The sequence below is a fragment of the Danio aesculapii genome, chromosome 12 (genome assembly GCF_903798145.1).
Source record: "Danio aesculapii chromosome 12, fDanAes4.1, whole genome shotgun sequence".
Taxonomy (NCBI): Eukaryota; Metazoa; Chordata; class Actinopteri; order Cypriniformes; family Danionidae; genus Danio; species Danio aesculapii.
The window spans coordinates 30,873,172-30,887,759 of NC_079446.1; the positions used below are offsets into that span (position 1 = coordinate 30,873,172).

The 14,588-nt window shown below is 35.7% G+C and overlaps 1 protein-coding gene across 1 annotated transcript in view; it reads left to right on the forward strand.

The window, feature by feature from the left end:
- bms1 (BMS1 ribosome biogenesis factor) overlaps window positions 1–2,960 on the forward strand; it is a 34,813-nt gene extending 31,853 nt beyond the window's left edge. Inside the window, exon 23 of the mRNA XM_056469508.1 lies at window positions 1,902–2,960. Coding sequence (XP_056325483.1) covers window positions 1,902–2,129 — 228 coding nt within the window. The 3' untranslated portion in view covers window positions 2,130–2,960. The remainder of the gene's footprint in view (window positions 1–1,901) is intronic.
- Window positions 2,961–14,588: the final 11,628 nt, after the last annotated feature.

Below are 14,588 nucleotides of genomic sequence, written 5' to 3' on the forward strand. Positions count from 1 at the left end.
GCATTGACTTGACAAAGTAATAAAGAGTTTTTTAATCATCATCGTCATTTAATCGGCAAGACTTTCGTTTGGAGGCCACAGTATTAATTCTTGCCACTAAAAGGTTTTATTCAGTTACAAAAAGGTAATTACATGGACAAGTTGCTTGAAGAGCCAATAACACCTCAGGTTTTTTGAAAAGTTAAGCAAGAAATAAATCAATAAAGACCAAAAAAAAAATGTTTTTTTGTATAGATTAAGCAATTACTAAGAAAATAATATATAAATACGGCTAAATTAAATAAAATAAAAAAAATTCAAAGGGGAGCTAGTAATTCTGACTTCAACTGTATTTAATTGTAGTAATATTTATTTTAAGTGATTTATTTATTATTACATTCTTATCGTATTGCATTATATAATCTTTCTTTTTAAAAGTTAATTGAAATCAAATGATTTATGTATAAATTTTATGTGTTCTTAGTTATGCTTTTATTACTTTTTTATTTTTAATTTTTTTAACTGCATTACATAGAAACACACACAAAAAAGGGAATTTTACCAGGTTTATATTATATTGTTGTAATACAAAGCTGATAATAATAATTAAATTAAATAAGTAATATAATAAATTATTATTATTATTATTATTATTATTATTATTATTATTATTATTTATTATCCTCCTAGGGCTTGAGTGTCCACATACGTGGTCAGCACATTTTAGCTCTTAAGTGGCTATTTAAAATACTTTGAATGTTTTATATTTGGTTACAGACATATTGTGTCATCCTGCAACTGTTTTGCAGCGTATGAAATGTCCTAAACACTATTTTTAACTGTCTAAAATTGGGGAAAAAAGACTCTTTGATAGTCAAAGCAAGTTAAAAAAATAAATTATATGTTAAATATGCATTAAAAAATTCAGGGAAAAGGGTTTTATGTAAATTTAGACATAAATTTCCACATATATTGACATAGTTTTTCTCTAAAAGTACATCGTATCAAAAGATGATAATTAGGTTTTTATTCTAATTAGGTTCTAATAAGCCCAAATAGCAAAGAGATGTATGTAAAAAAAAAATCACCTTGGGCCTTAAGAGGTTATTGGCCTAACAATATACAATTAAAATGGTTAAAATGTGTATGTTTGTGTTGTAAAACATATGCATATTATGTATATTTATATATTTATTTGTTGCAATATGTATTTTAAATGTGTTATTTATTGTTAAATTATTTTCATATTGAATTATATATTTACAACATGTCAATCAAATTAACCATCTAGATTAGATTAGATTAGATTAGATTAGATTAGATTAGATTAGATTAGATTAGATTCAACTTTATTGTCATTACAAATGTACAAGTACAAGGCAACAATACGCAGTTTAGGTCTAACCAAGAGTGCAATAGCAGCAAGTGCAGGATATAAATATAAGTTATAAAGGGCAGTTATAGTAAAACTATGGTGATATTTACAGATGGATGTACTATGAACATTTAAATAAAAGTTGTATTAATATGAACAGAGATTTACAATAGATGAATATATGGACAGGTTGCCATTAATAATCAGAGTATCAGATAGATATGAACATAATTACAAATGTAAATGTACAGTGCGTGTGCACAATTCAAGATGAATTAGTGCAATGTAGTACGATAAATAAGTGCAATTTTAATTGTGCAATTTTTAAATAATAAATAATGCAGTGTTTATGGGGAGTGTAAGTGTAAGTTATGAGGAGAGTGTGGGGGTGTATGTATATCTATACATTTTGTCAGTTTTATTTATGCTATTAATAGTTTTAATATTATTAACTGCATACAAATACATTGGTAATACTTTTAAAAGTGTTTGTGTGTATATAGACAAAACATGTTTTCTAATGAAATCCCTCAACCTTCTCCACCAGGTGGCAGCATTGCTTGATGCTCTGACCTCAGTCTACTCATACAAGACTAAGAAGGCTAATGCAGAACAACGCGCCAAACACAAAGAATTCCTGAAGCAGAAAGAAAAACAGGAAGCAGAGAGGCAACAGAGACTCAAAGTGGAGAAAAAGAAGACCTACCGCGCAATGGGACAAAAGGAGAAGAAGAAGCTCAAATCCAGCCTGAAGGGAACATCCAAGGACAATTGAGTCTAGCTCAGCTCACACCTGATTCAGTTCCAGTTCCACACAGACTCCAAGCCCGTCGGATCAGGTTGTTACGCTCAATATTAGACTGTTTGAAATGCGCCATAATTGGATTCTCACAGCAGCTGCTGTTTGTAAGCTGGATGAAGAGTCGAGATGATGACGCTGCATGAGACCTGAAGACGGGTTTGGTTGACGTATTAAAGATGCAGTTTCCACAGAACTGCCTGGGTAACTGTTGCTGGCAATTCTTTACAATAAGGTTCAATTGTTAAATTTAGTTTATGCACTTGGTATAATGAACTACTGTTAGGATTACATTGCAGCATTTATTAATCTAGGATGAAGAGATAATATTCCCCAAAAAATGCTAGATATGTTGAAGAATTTCGGTGACAAATAAAAAAAGATTTAGTTCCCATTGACTTTCAATGTATGGATTGAAAACACAATACAATGCAAGTCAATAGGAAAGGATTTATCTTCTGAATATTTAGTTTTCTATTTAAATATGTCAGTTTGTCATATAGATTTAGCATGACATGAGCGTGCATAAGTGATGACAGAACTTTCACTTTTGGGTGCATTCTTCAACTTAATAAACATTAAATTGCATATGTGTATAATAACCTACATTTAATTTATTCTTTATTATTCATTAGCTTATGTTTCATTTGCATTCACTAATATTAATAAATTGAACCTTTTTTTGTGAAATGTTGCCAGAAAGATCCAAAAAAGTCAATACAACCATTTCTTATAATCACATCAAATCCTTTACACTTGTTTTATTATAGATATTTTCAATAAATGTCAAAATGTGTGACATTAAAAGTGGTGTGTTTGTGAGAGATAGAAGAGAATGATGCTTGTCAATGTTCAGCTTGCAGTGCATTCTGGTTCAGGGGATTTATGCGCCCACTAGTGTCCTCTAATAACCTCCCCAATGTGTCCTTAAAGAAATAGTACCCCAGAAATAAACATTTCATCCAATGTTTAGGGGAATTTTAGTCTTCAGTAGTAGATTAACAGGTTTTTAACTGAAACTGTGGTCACTCAGGGGTCTTAAAATGCTAATCGATGGCTAGCGGCACTTAATGCGAGGCAATATGAGTTTATTTAGTTCACACAATATATATATATTATGAAATTGCACAGCCCTAATTATTATATATTTTTTCATATATATATATATATATATATATATGCACTTTTTGAGTATTTATTGCCATACTGAAAGCAGCAGCAGATTTACCTCAGATCTTGAAAATAAAAGTAACCGTTTGAAACTGAAATTTAGAACTATACGCATAACGTTATGAGTGATTCAGCGGGTACATTTAATAATGTTAAAGAGGGTTAAAATGTATTAAATAGATTATAAACCTTACCATTGCATGAGTGAGTGCACATTTTGTGCTTCTGAATGGCTGTATTTACATTTCTGTCATGTTTCATCTGGTGCAAAGAGCCAAATTGCCCCTGAAACACATTGCCACAATTGTACCTGAAAATCCGGGAGACCGGGGGGTTATGTTTGAGGGTGAGGTGTCTGAATAACACTGTTGAGAACCGGGTATTGTGGTACTGTTAGTAACTGTACTATGAAGCGTGCTTCGGACGGCCGCTGTGATCGGATTCAGTACAAATGTTTGCAACCCGGGGTTCTAAATGAATGAATGAATGAAATACACGGTTTTCCACCAAGGCAAACTGGCATTACCAAAACAAAGACACGTTCTGGCACGGAAAACACATTTTCAAAGCAGAATATCTGACTTCAGCATTGTTTTTCAGATAAACAAGTATGTTTACTTACCATGTTTATTATATCTACACACATATTAAGGGATTTTTATGCTTTAGAAGAGTCAAACTTACATAGAGCACCTGTAAGTGTTCTACTGAATAAATAGTCACCATTTTGACCTGACAGTGAGTATTAAACAAACAGAATCTTTTGATGTTAGACTGAACTATGCCTTTAAAAGTAGTCCTGTGCGCCGTCATTTGAAACGACAGCCCTGTTTTAACCATTATTATTGAATTGGAAGGCTTTTTTGTGTGAGTTATTGAGTCAGATATAATCCGCTGCCTGCTGCTGAGAAGCTTTCTAGAATATATGTTGTGTTTTTTTTTCCTCCCACAAAGCAAAACAGGCAGCAGGTTGATGAAAAGCCTATGAATAGCAGCGGTACTGCAGAATGCCAGCGTCAGGGATTGTATGGACAGATGTTCAATAGTGTGGGGAGCGTCTCCATATGTGTGATCGAGATTTATTGACGTTGGTAATTAAGCATGTGAGGTGTTTTGGTGTCTTTAGAGGAAGAAAACATCACAGAGATTGTCCTGCATAAGCGAGCTTCTCTGAGGACTAATGCATGTCTGTCCTGATTCCTGAACCAGTCTCCAGTCACTAGCAATTAACCGCACAGGATTGGTCATTAAATGTCTCGTGCTTGACTCAGATAGCGGGTAGCCGCTAAATCCAGACAGACCTTTGGCATATCGACTGGTATGCTGTTTAGAGTGGGATTTATTTAAAATGCATTATACCGTAATAACAGCCCATCATGGAGAAATTAATTGAAATAATGGCAGTCCCTGTGAAGAGTGATACAGAAAACATAGGGGGAAATTGCGGAAAATGTGTCTCTAATTAGAATCTGTCTGGGGTTCAGAGTATTTCACAGACATAACTCTGAAAATGAAGCGTAACATATCATTTTGTTGGTGAAAATATAGTTATTTGCCACCGAGTGCCTCTGGATGTTATTTTTTTAAATGGAATATTGTTGTTTCTCGTAAACAATTCATTCATATGTTGAAATGTATGTAATTCACATGCCCTTAATCGTTAATCTGTCAAAATATCTTCTGCTCCCTCCTCATCTCTTCTCAGGTGATTAGTTTATTGACATGATGACAGGACTATCTGTCAATCACATGACATCAGCCAATAGCAATCGATTCCCAGTGGATAATAACAAGTCCCGTCCTACTTTTTTTTTAAGCAGAGATTAGAAGTGCATGTAAATAACAGACTTAATCTCATGCTAATGTCAAGATAAAATGCTAATGTTAGTAGGCTAAACGGAAATGTACAAAACAAAAGCTAATATAAATGACTAAAGCATATGAGAATAAATGCTAATATAAAAATGAAAGCTAATTAAAAATAATAAATGCATTTATAATATTATTTAATTAGTACTACAACAACTCTGTCCTGGAGGGCTGATGTCCTGCATATTTTAGGTCCAACCCAATAAACACACCTGAACCAGCTAATCAAGCTCTTTCTAGGTATGCTAGAAACTTCCAAGCTGAAGCTAAAGTTGGAGCTAAACTTTGCAGGACAGAGGCACTCCTGGACTGAGTTTGGACACCGCTGATATAGGCCCTTAAACACAAATTCAACATTATTAATAATCATAAAGTCATAAGAAAGGATGTGTCATGGAGATACATCAGAAATTCCCCTCTTTCAGCACTTATACACTATATGGTTGCATGTACTAGGGTTGTTGCGATACCGTTAATTAATCTTACAATACTATACCAGCTGAAGTATCATGATACCAAGTAGTATTGTGATACTGTCATTCATAACTCAAATTATAAAGAAAATTGTCAGAAATACTATATTTTGTTATAATAGGCCTTCTTGAATTTAATTAATAATTCCCTTCAGGGCAAAAAGTATTATCTGCCCCTCACTTCACCTAAAATTTATTCATTGTTTTTGTTTATTTTGTAGATAACTGACCAACAAAAAATACATGAAAATAAAGATACAAATTATACCGAATGAAATATGTTACAAAAAGAGCATTTTTCCCAACAATATTAGCCTATATGAAGTGGTCAAAAATTGTTTCAATGTGTTCTGTTGCTGTTTTTGGGTCTATTTTTTTTCCAGTCTTCTCAGGTAACAATCCAAAGTAACTAAAAATTTCACTTTGTTAGAGATTGTTGTGGTTGTTGTAGCTACTAAATCATTTTAACAGAAACAGAAATGAACTGATTCAGATGTGCGTTCAAACTGAAGCGTTAGAAAAGGTGCAATAGGCTATCATAAAAGGCGTGAATTCTACACAGTTTTGCAACCTAAAGGACTTCACAGACTATTCAAATAAAATGGTCTATTGTTGCACAAACGTGTGAGCATTTTAGTGACTTTTCCACATGCAACATTATCTTTTGTAGACAAACTATTAATGACGACACTATCGTTTGCAAACTACAGTGGCACCGTCAGTAATTTGGAGCCATTGTGTATGTGTGAGTTTAGTGCCGTCACATATGGAACACTAAGTTTTTTAATTAATGGAAATTCAAACCATTTTCCAGACCATGTTTAGCAGTTGCCAAATTAGTGTAATAATAGACCAAACTATTAAATACCTGTCAGGAGTACAACCGCATTCACCATCAGGAGGCGGCATAATCGTTCAATGAGGAGAGTTTTGCTTTCACAATCTAAAATAAAGTAGAGCCTGATAGCTTCACCTCTTCAGCTATGTGAGCAAATCTGCAACTGTTGAGTGCATGAGCTATCCAACATTCCACACTTGTTTTATACTAGAATTTTCAAGCAGGTGTGTTGAAGGAAGTTGGAGCTAAACTTTGCAGGACTGGCCCTCCAGGACTAACTTTATATTGGGTGGCTTTAACTACTATTTACTTACATCAAAGCATAAAAACTATGTGCTTACTGTGTTCATAATGTATTGTAGAACACTTCTGGTGCTCCTGAGATGGGATACGGGTTTAGGTTTGGTGGTAGGTTGAAATGTCCCATGAAATTAGAATAAAATGTTTTAGATGTTAGTATCAGTATTTGAGATATAAGCTAGTGCGCACAAAAACAGTGACAACATTTGCGTTTAGAGATATAAAACTGATATAAACTTGTAAAGCTTGTAGTTTGTCACTTCCACCTAAATGGATCAACAGTTTTATTCACGTCACCTCATACCTTCAGTTTCTCATGTTTGTTGCTAGATCAGATACGGTTGCGGCTGGAAGTTAATACGAATTATTTGTATTATTTATTACATTTCCCATTGTAGGGATATTTTACAGATTTAACCCAAAGAAACAGATGAAGAAGAGTCAGAGATTCAAATAAATAAATAAAGTTTACTGAAGATAGTTTGCCATTTCATCAGCAGAAGCCAGCTTTAACACTTGCAATGAGTTCCTAGGCCGCTCTGCTTACAATCACCAATCATTAACAATTATACTCTCTACACAACACCGGAAAGGGTGTGATTCAGGGAACAGTTCCGATTGGTTAAAACAAAGATAAACAATTGTAAATATGTACGTCAATGCAGGGTTGTATCTAAACCCAGATAGGGATGGAGACAAGAGGCTTGGGTCAAGTCGCCTGTAGACAATTAATAGCTGGTCTCAGACCTGTAGAACTGGCCCATCAGATGCATATACGCATGCAAGAGACAATCTGTTATAAAAACCCAAGATTGTTTCTTCGTATTCTCATCTGTCTTATTAAACTAGTTCAAAACTGGTATAAACCACATTCAGACTGCTATATTCTTACCACACAAAGTCTATCTTGAATAAAAAGGAAAATCTGAATGTACACATGATAACAGTAATATCAAGATCACTTTGGACAGTATTAACCCATCGCAATACAAGTAGGAAAACAGTTGTACAGTTGTTTTCAATCATCAAGCACTCTTCAGTTCCACTCGAGGTCTCCTTGGACCTCTGACCTAGTTTGGTGGCTCCTGAAAATAGAGTTACAAAGAGACAGGCACTGAACATTCTTACATTAAGCAATGTGTTAACTTTATTCATTACTCAAATAATCATATTAATAAAGTAATGAGAAAAAGGATAAATGTTGATCCATGCTGGGACGCATTGGAAGACAGAAATCCGAAACCATCACCATTAATTGTATTTTATTAACGTCTACCCCCACCCCAACCCTAAACCCAACCATCACAGTAATGTAAAAACAGTAGTTGTACCGAGTATTATTTTATTTATTAAATTACCCAATACATTGTATTTTTTAACGTCTACTCCTACCCAACCCTAAAGCGAACCATCACAGTACTGTAAAAATATTAATTATTGTTATACAATGTCACAAAAATGATGCTATATTGATGTGCGTATCCGCAGCTGTATCCTATTTAGACTTTACCGTTTCTCATTTATCTCATCGAATCATGACTAATCAAAAGCTCTCCAGTGTCTGACATGCCCCGCCCCCTTCAGGACACTTCATATTTGATGCACTTGAGCTCAGCCACTCTCACTGGCAGAGCTGTGAGAAAAACTAAACACTATTGGCTGTTCTTTTAAAGGGGAGGGGCTACATTTCAAATCACTTCATGGGACCTTTAAGGGTGGGTTAAGGGGTAAGGGATGGTCAACAGTTTAACAGGTAATTACATCAGGTATTTAATCAAACATAAGTACGATGTAACCACATGTATTTACACAATAAGTACATTGTAAAAAGTGATTCATTTCAGTATAAGCACATATTCCTTAAGGTCACCTAATATCGAGTGGGACTACATACAGTAACATAGGCTCTGTTGTTGTTGTTTTCAAATACCTCTTTTATTTATCTCTGGCTGGTATTGTATGGTAGCTCATGCTGTTAAAGGAAAAGCTGATGGTGAAGTTTCTGAAAGTCTCAAAGTCTTTGAAAGTCTCTTTTTTATAGCTTGTTTCATGTCGAGTTGAGATATACTCATTTTTACCCCAAGGTCATCTATTGCGTCTTACCAGCATTTTATTACAAACTATTGTCTTTTAGTCTATGTGATCCAAGCTAAGTGAAATGTTCTGAAGGTACCTGCACAATTTGGGGACAGGTGGCACATTTTTGCTACATAATGGATTTTTGCTACTCCTATCTATCTGTCTATCTGTCTATCTATCTGTCTATCTATCTGTCTATCTATCTATCTATCTATCTATCTATCTATCTATCTATCTATCTATCTATCTATCTATCTATCTATCTATCTATCTATCTATCTATCTATCTATCTATCTACCTACCTATCTATCTACCTACCTACCTACCTACCTACATGCATACATGCATACATGCATACATGCATGCATACATGCATACATGCATACATACACTCACTGGCCACTTTATTAGGTACACTCTGCTCGTCCAACTGCTTGTTAACGCAAATTTCTAATCAGCCAATCACATGGCAGCAACTCAGTAAATTTAGGCATGTAAACATGGTCAAGATAATCTGCTGCAGTTCAAACCAAGCAGCAGTATGGGGAAGAAAGGGGATTTAAGTGACTTTGAACGTAGCATGGTTGTTGGCGCCAGACAGGCTGGTCTGAGTATTTCGGAAACTGCTGATCTATTGGGATTTTCACACACAACCATCTCTAGGGTTTACAGAGAATGGTACGAAAGAGAGTAAATACCCAGTGAGCTGCAGTTCTGTGGCCGCAAATGCCTTGTTGATGCCATAGGTCAGAGGAGAATGATAGAAAGGCAACAGTAACTCAAATAACCACACGTTACAACCGAGGTATGCAGAAGAGCATCTCTGAATGCACAACACGTCTAAACTTGAGGCGGATGGGCTACAGCAGCAGAAGACCACACCAGGTGCCACTCCTGTCAGCTAAGAACAGGAAACTGAGGCTACAATTCGAACAGGCTTACCAAAATTAGACAATAGAAGATTGGGAAAACGTTGATTCAATTCAATTCATCTTTCTTTGTATAGCGCTTTTACAATGTAGATTGTGTCAAAGCAGCTAAACATAGAGGATTATAGTGAATTAAAACAGTGTCAGTTCAGTTTTCAGAGTTTAAGTTCAGTTCAGTTTAGCTCAGTTCAGTGTGGTTTAATATTCACTGCTGAGAGTCCAAACACTGAAGAGCAAATCTATCGATGCTCAGCTCTACAAGTCCCGAACTAGTTCACCAATTGGCGAAAGTGAAGGATAAAAAAACCTTGAGAGAAACCAGGTTCAGTTGGGCACGACCATTTCTCTTATGGCCAAACGTCTTGTGCAGCGCTGCAGTCTAGGCGCCGGAGGCTAGAGAATGCTGGACGTCAGCAAAGACTCGTCTGTCCCTGGAGTCTCACTGGAATCAATATCATGCTCTCCACTCCTCCATGACCACCACAGCAGCTGCTCAGGATATGGCCTGGTGAGTCTCAATTTCTGCTGCAACATTGGGATGGTAGGGTCAGAATTTGGTGACAACAACATAAAAGCATGGATTCATCCTGCTATGTATCAATGGTTCAGGCTGGTGGTGGTGTAATGGTGTGGGGGATATTTTCTTAGGACACTTCGGGCCAATTAATACCAATTGAGTATCGTGTCAACGCCACATCCTACCTGAGTATTGCTGCTGACCATGTCAATCCCTTTATGGCCATAGTGTACCCATCTTCTGATGGCTACTTCCAGCAGGATAACGCACCATGCCATAAAGTGCGAATCATCTCAGACTGGTTTCTTGAACATGACAATGATTTCACTGTACTCAAATGGCCTCCACAGTCACCAGATCTTAATCCAATAGAGCACCTTTGGGATGTGGTGGAACGGGAGATTTGCATCATGAATGTGCAGCCAACAAATCTGCAGCAACTGAGTGATGATATCATGTCAATATGGACCAAAATCTCTGAGAAATATTTCCAGTACATTGTTGAATCTATGCCAACGAAGGATTAAGACAGTTCTGAAGGCAAAAGGGGGTCCAACCCGATACTAGTAAGGTGTACCTGGCCGGCAAAAGCTATTTTGGTCACACTTTATTTTAAGGTACAATTCTTTCTAGTAACAAATCATTAAGTACTTATTAATAATAAAGTAATTGGGTTTAGATATTGGGTATGCTGTAAAATACTGTAAAATACTGTAAAAATATATATACTTTAAAATACACAATAAATATAAAAAATACAGTAACATACTGAATTTCTGTCTTACAATAAAATACTTTTTTAATTTCAAAAAATTGTCGATTGTCGATTTATAAATGTAGAATAAGATCGTACTTTATAAGTACTACTAAACAACCAATATCTTATTAATAGGCGTGTAATAAGCCAACAGTTAATAGTGGGAATAGGTACCTAAAGTAAGTGTGTTACATGTAAATGTTAGTGTAAACACTGAACAAGTGAATGAGACCATTGAATAGATGGCCTTTGGTTGGTGCAGTCTATCGGAAATATGAACAATACACAGAACAAAGACATCTAAACAAACCAAAAACAGGAAATGATGTCACAGGATGCGACAATAAAAAGATCAGTTGTTTTTTTTCTCAGCTCATTGATGTGTATGATGAGTTCCTAATGCTGTTTTGATCCTTTAACACATTTTATAAGCTCTTCGCAAGTTCTCTCCTGATAGAAATACCACCACATGTACGCACATTCAACAACCTTTTATAGCCCAGCACACTGCATTGTTTTGAATTGTTTTGCAAGTTCTGATGCAAAATATGACACATTGAAAGCAGGCATGTGAAAGCTAAGTGAACCGTGACTAAACTTATCATGTAAATGTAATGTATTTTCTTTTTTTGGTCCGCACCAAATGAACCGAACTACAAGAATGAATACACTCTTAATTAAGTGAATGTGTTTGGGTTAAGCAGGTTGTGAAGCTCATCGAGTCAGTTATCCCTGAAGCCTATCAGCATCGTGTTACACTGACTGGAATCCTTTGTGTCCGGTATAATGGCTTTGTTATTGTTTTCTGACTGTCATTGGCTGCCTGCTGTATCAATAAGTATCTCATTTTCCATTGAGATATGCACATAAACACCCAACGGCCTTATCAATTGCTGATGGTCATCGGAAAAACACCAGCTTGACTGGAAATATATGGGTAAACTGAAACCTTGCATTAGTTTTTTTTTTCCCCCATCCTCTTTCATCACAGTTTCTCTGTCTGCCACCCTGCACCTCTACTCAACTGTACCCAGTGTTTGTCAGGTCTTTGTCGCTGCTGCAAGCTGAAATAGCTCCTTCCCCTTGAACAATGTGCAGATTAGCAAGGTCAGCCATGCACTTCACTGAAACCTGATCCCCCTTTGGCCTCTGTGGGAGTGCGCAGGAAGTCAGAGAGGGAACTGCTGGAGCTCAGGGACATGAGACAAGCAGAATCATAGAGGGACACTTGTGTAGGCTGGAAAATTGGCAGAAAGGCTAGCGCTTGAAACATTACAGGGGTGAGATGGTCACATTACACTGCGAATATGCATAGAGGTTTTTTTTTATATGGCACATTATTGTTGCTTTTGACTAATCTGAGTCTTGTAAATCCAGATTCCACATGATCACTTGAACACAGCACACTAGGACCAGAACCAACCTGTTAACGCTGACATATTGACAGTTTCAAGTTTGAGCTGATTTCTGTGCTCTTTTTGCACATTATCTTGTTCATTTTAAGTAAAAACTCATTAATGTTGACAAAAACAATATATATAAACACGTTGACTATGCTTCTTGATTTAAGAATATTTAGATATTTATACTAGAAATAAGACAAAAACTACTCAAAACAATATTGGCTATTGGAAAGACTTTTGGGGAACTATATTCAAGTTGCAGTATGTGAGTTTGAGCTAGGTCTGGTTTAAAACACACGCAAGTGCAGATTGAATGTTGATTTAAACTGTATTCTAAATGAAAGCAAGGACACATGATAGAAGGAATATTTTTCATATTAACAGAGCTTTTGTTGTAACACCTGAAATTTAGGCTATATTTTAGAAACAGCTTCTATTTCTTGCAGCTGGACACCAGGATAAACTGACAATCTTTTACCTCAAGTACACCTTATGTGCTTTATTCAGTGTTTATTGCTAATAATGTGAGTTTTAATGCCATTTTACATGACATTTATTGCCATACTACTGAATACAGCAGCAGATAGTTCCCCTCAGATCTTGAAAATAAACTAAACCGTTTGGAATTGAACTTTAGAACTGTGACTGAACAGTGAAAGCCAAGACTTATCAGTGATTCAGCATGTACATTTAATGCTAAAGAGGTTTATTATGTATTAATTAGATAATAAACATTACCATTTAGTTGGAGTGCAGTAAGTGCACTATTCTGTGCTTCTGAATGGCTGTATTTAAATTTCTGTCGTGTTTCGTTTGGTGTAAAATGGCCAAACTGCTTATCACTACAAATTTTGTCACGTAGCATGTTGTTAGGACACGCGGTTACAATGTTTACATTCATAATATTTATACTATTTGCTGAAATATAATTAGCTAAACTGGCATTGGGTGGGTTAAAAGAACCAAACAAAAACACCTGTTATGACACGTAACGCACATTTTCAAAGCAGAATATCTGACTTCAGCATTGTTTTTCAGATAAACAACTATGTTTACGTAGCATGTTTCTTGAATCTGCAAACATGATATGGTATTTTTCTGCTTTAGAAGAGTCAAAAACATACATGCAGCACCTTTAACTCCTACTTCAGAATAGTGCCCAACTTTTATGCTGATGATAGACAGGGTAACTTTTTGAGCAATTTTGCCGGGCAATTTTGCAGAGCGATGTTGCTTGGCTACTTTTCTATTAAGATTGGGCAACACTATTGTATCTGTAACCCATTGCCCTGATCAGTTACCCTGTGTCTCACCTGGTTGCCTATTTATGGCATAATTCAGCCTGATCTCACGAGGAAACATAAGTATTTTACGTGTTGTCAGTTTAGTGGCTAATTCATATGAATTCATATGAAAATGTATTATTTAAAAAGGAGGCTTGGCACTGAACCTCACCCCTAAACCCAACCGTCATTGGGGGATAAACAAATAATACTAAATTGTACAAAATGAGATCGTCACAAAATCAAAAGTTACGAATTGCCATGAGATAGCAATTTCTCAGTTACCCAGAAACATTGCTCAAAAAGTTGTCTGTATCCATCTCCATTTTCATGAAACCCATGACACACAATGAAAACAAATGTAGCTTTTTACATGACTACTGAGTTCTTTTAGACAGAGCGAATACAACCTAGAATATGGAAGAGATTATTAGTGCTTGGGGGCCAGCCTGGTGATAGTTTCTATTACTGAACTTCTATTACTATTTGGTACAAATAATGCCCCTATTAGTTAGCTGGCTGATGCTGTTTCAATACCGCCTTGAAACTTTGAACAAGGGAGGGAATCAGCAGACAAAATGTGCCTTCTTCTGATGCTATTTAGTGGAACGAAGGTTCTAATTGAGTGCCCTACAGACATGGTTTGATTGTGGATTTCTGTTTTTTGTCTGATCTAGTACCATTCCACTCAATTGGTGGTTAAGCCAGAAAAATTGGTTTAACACTGTTTATAAAAACTTAATTTAATATAGAGCTGAGCTGAAGAAATGCCAGCCCTGTCTATGGCAATTTATATTGAATATTGTAGTAATTAAC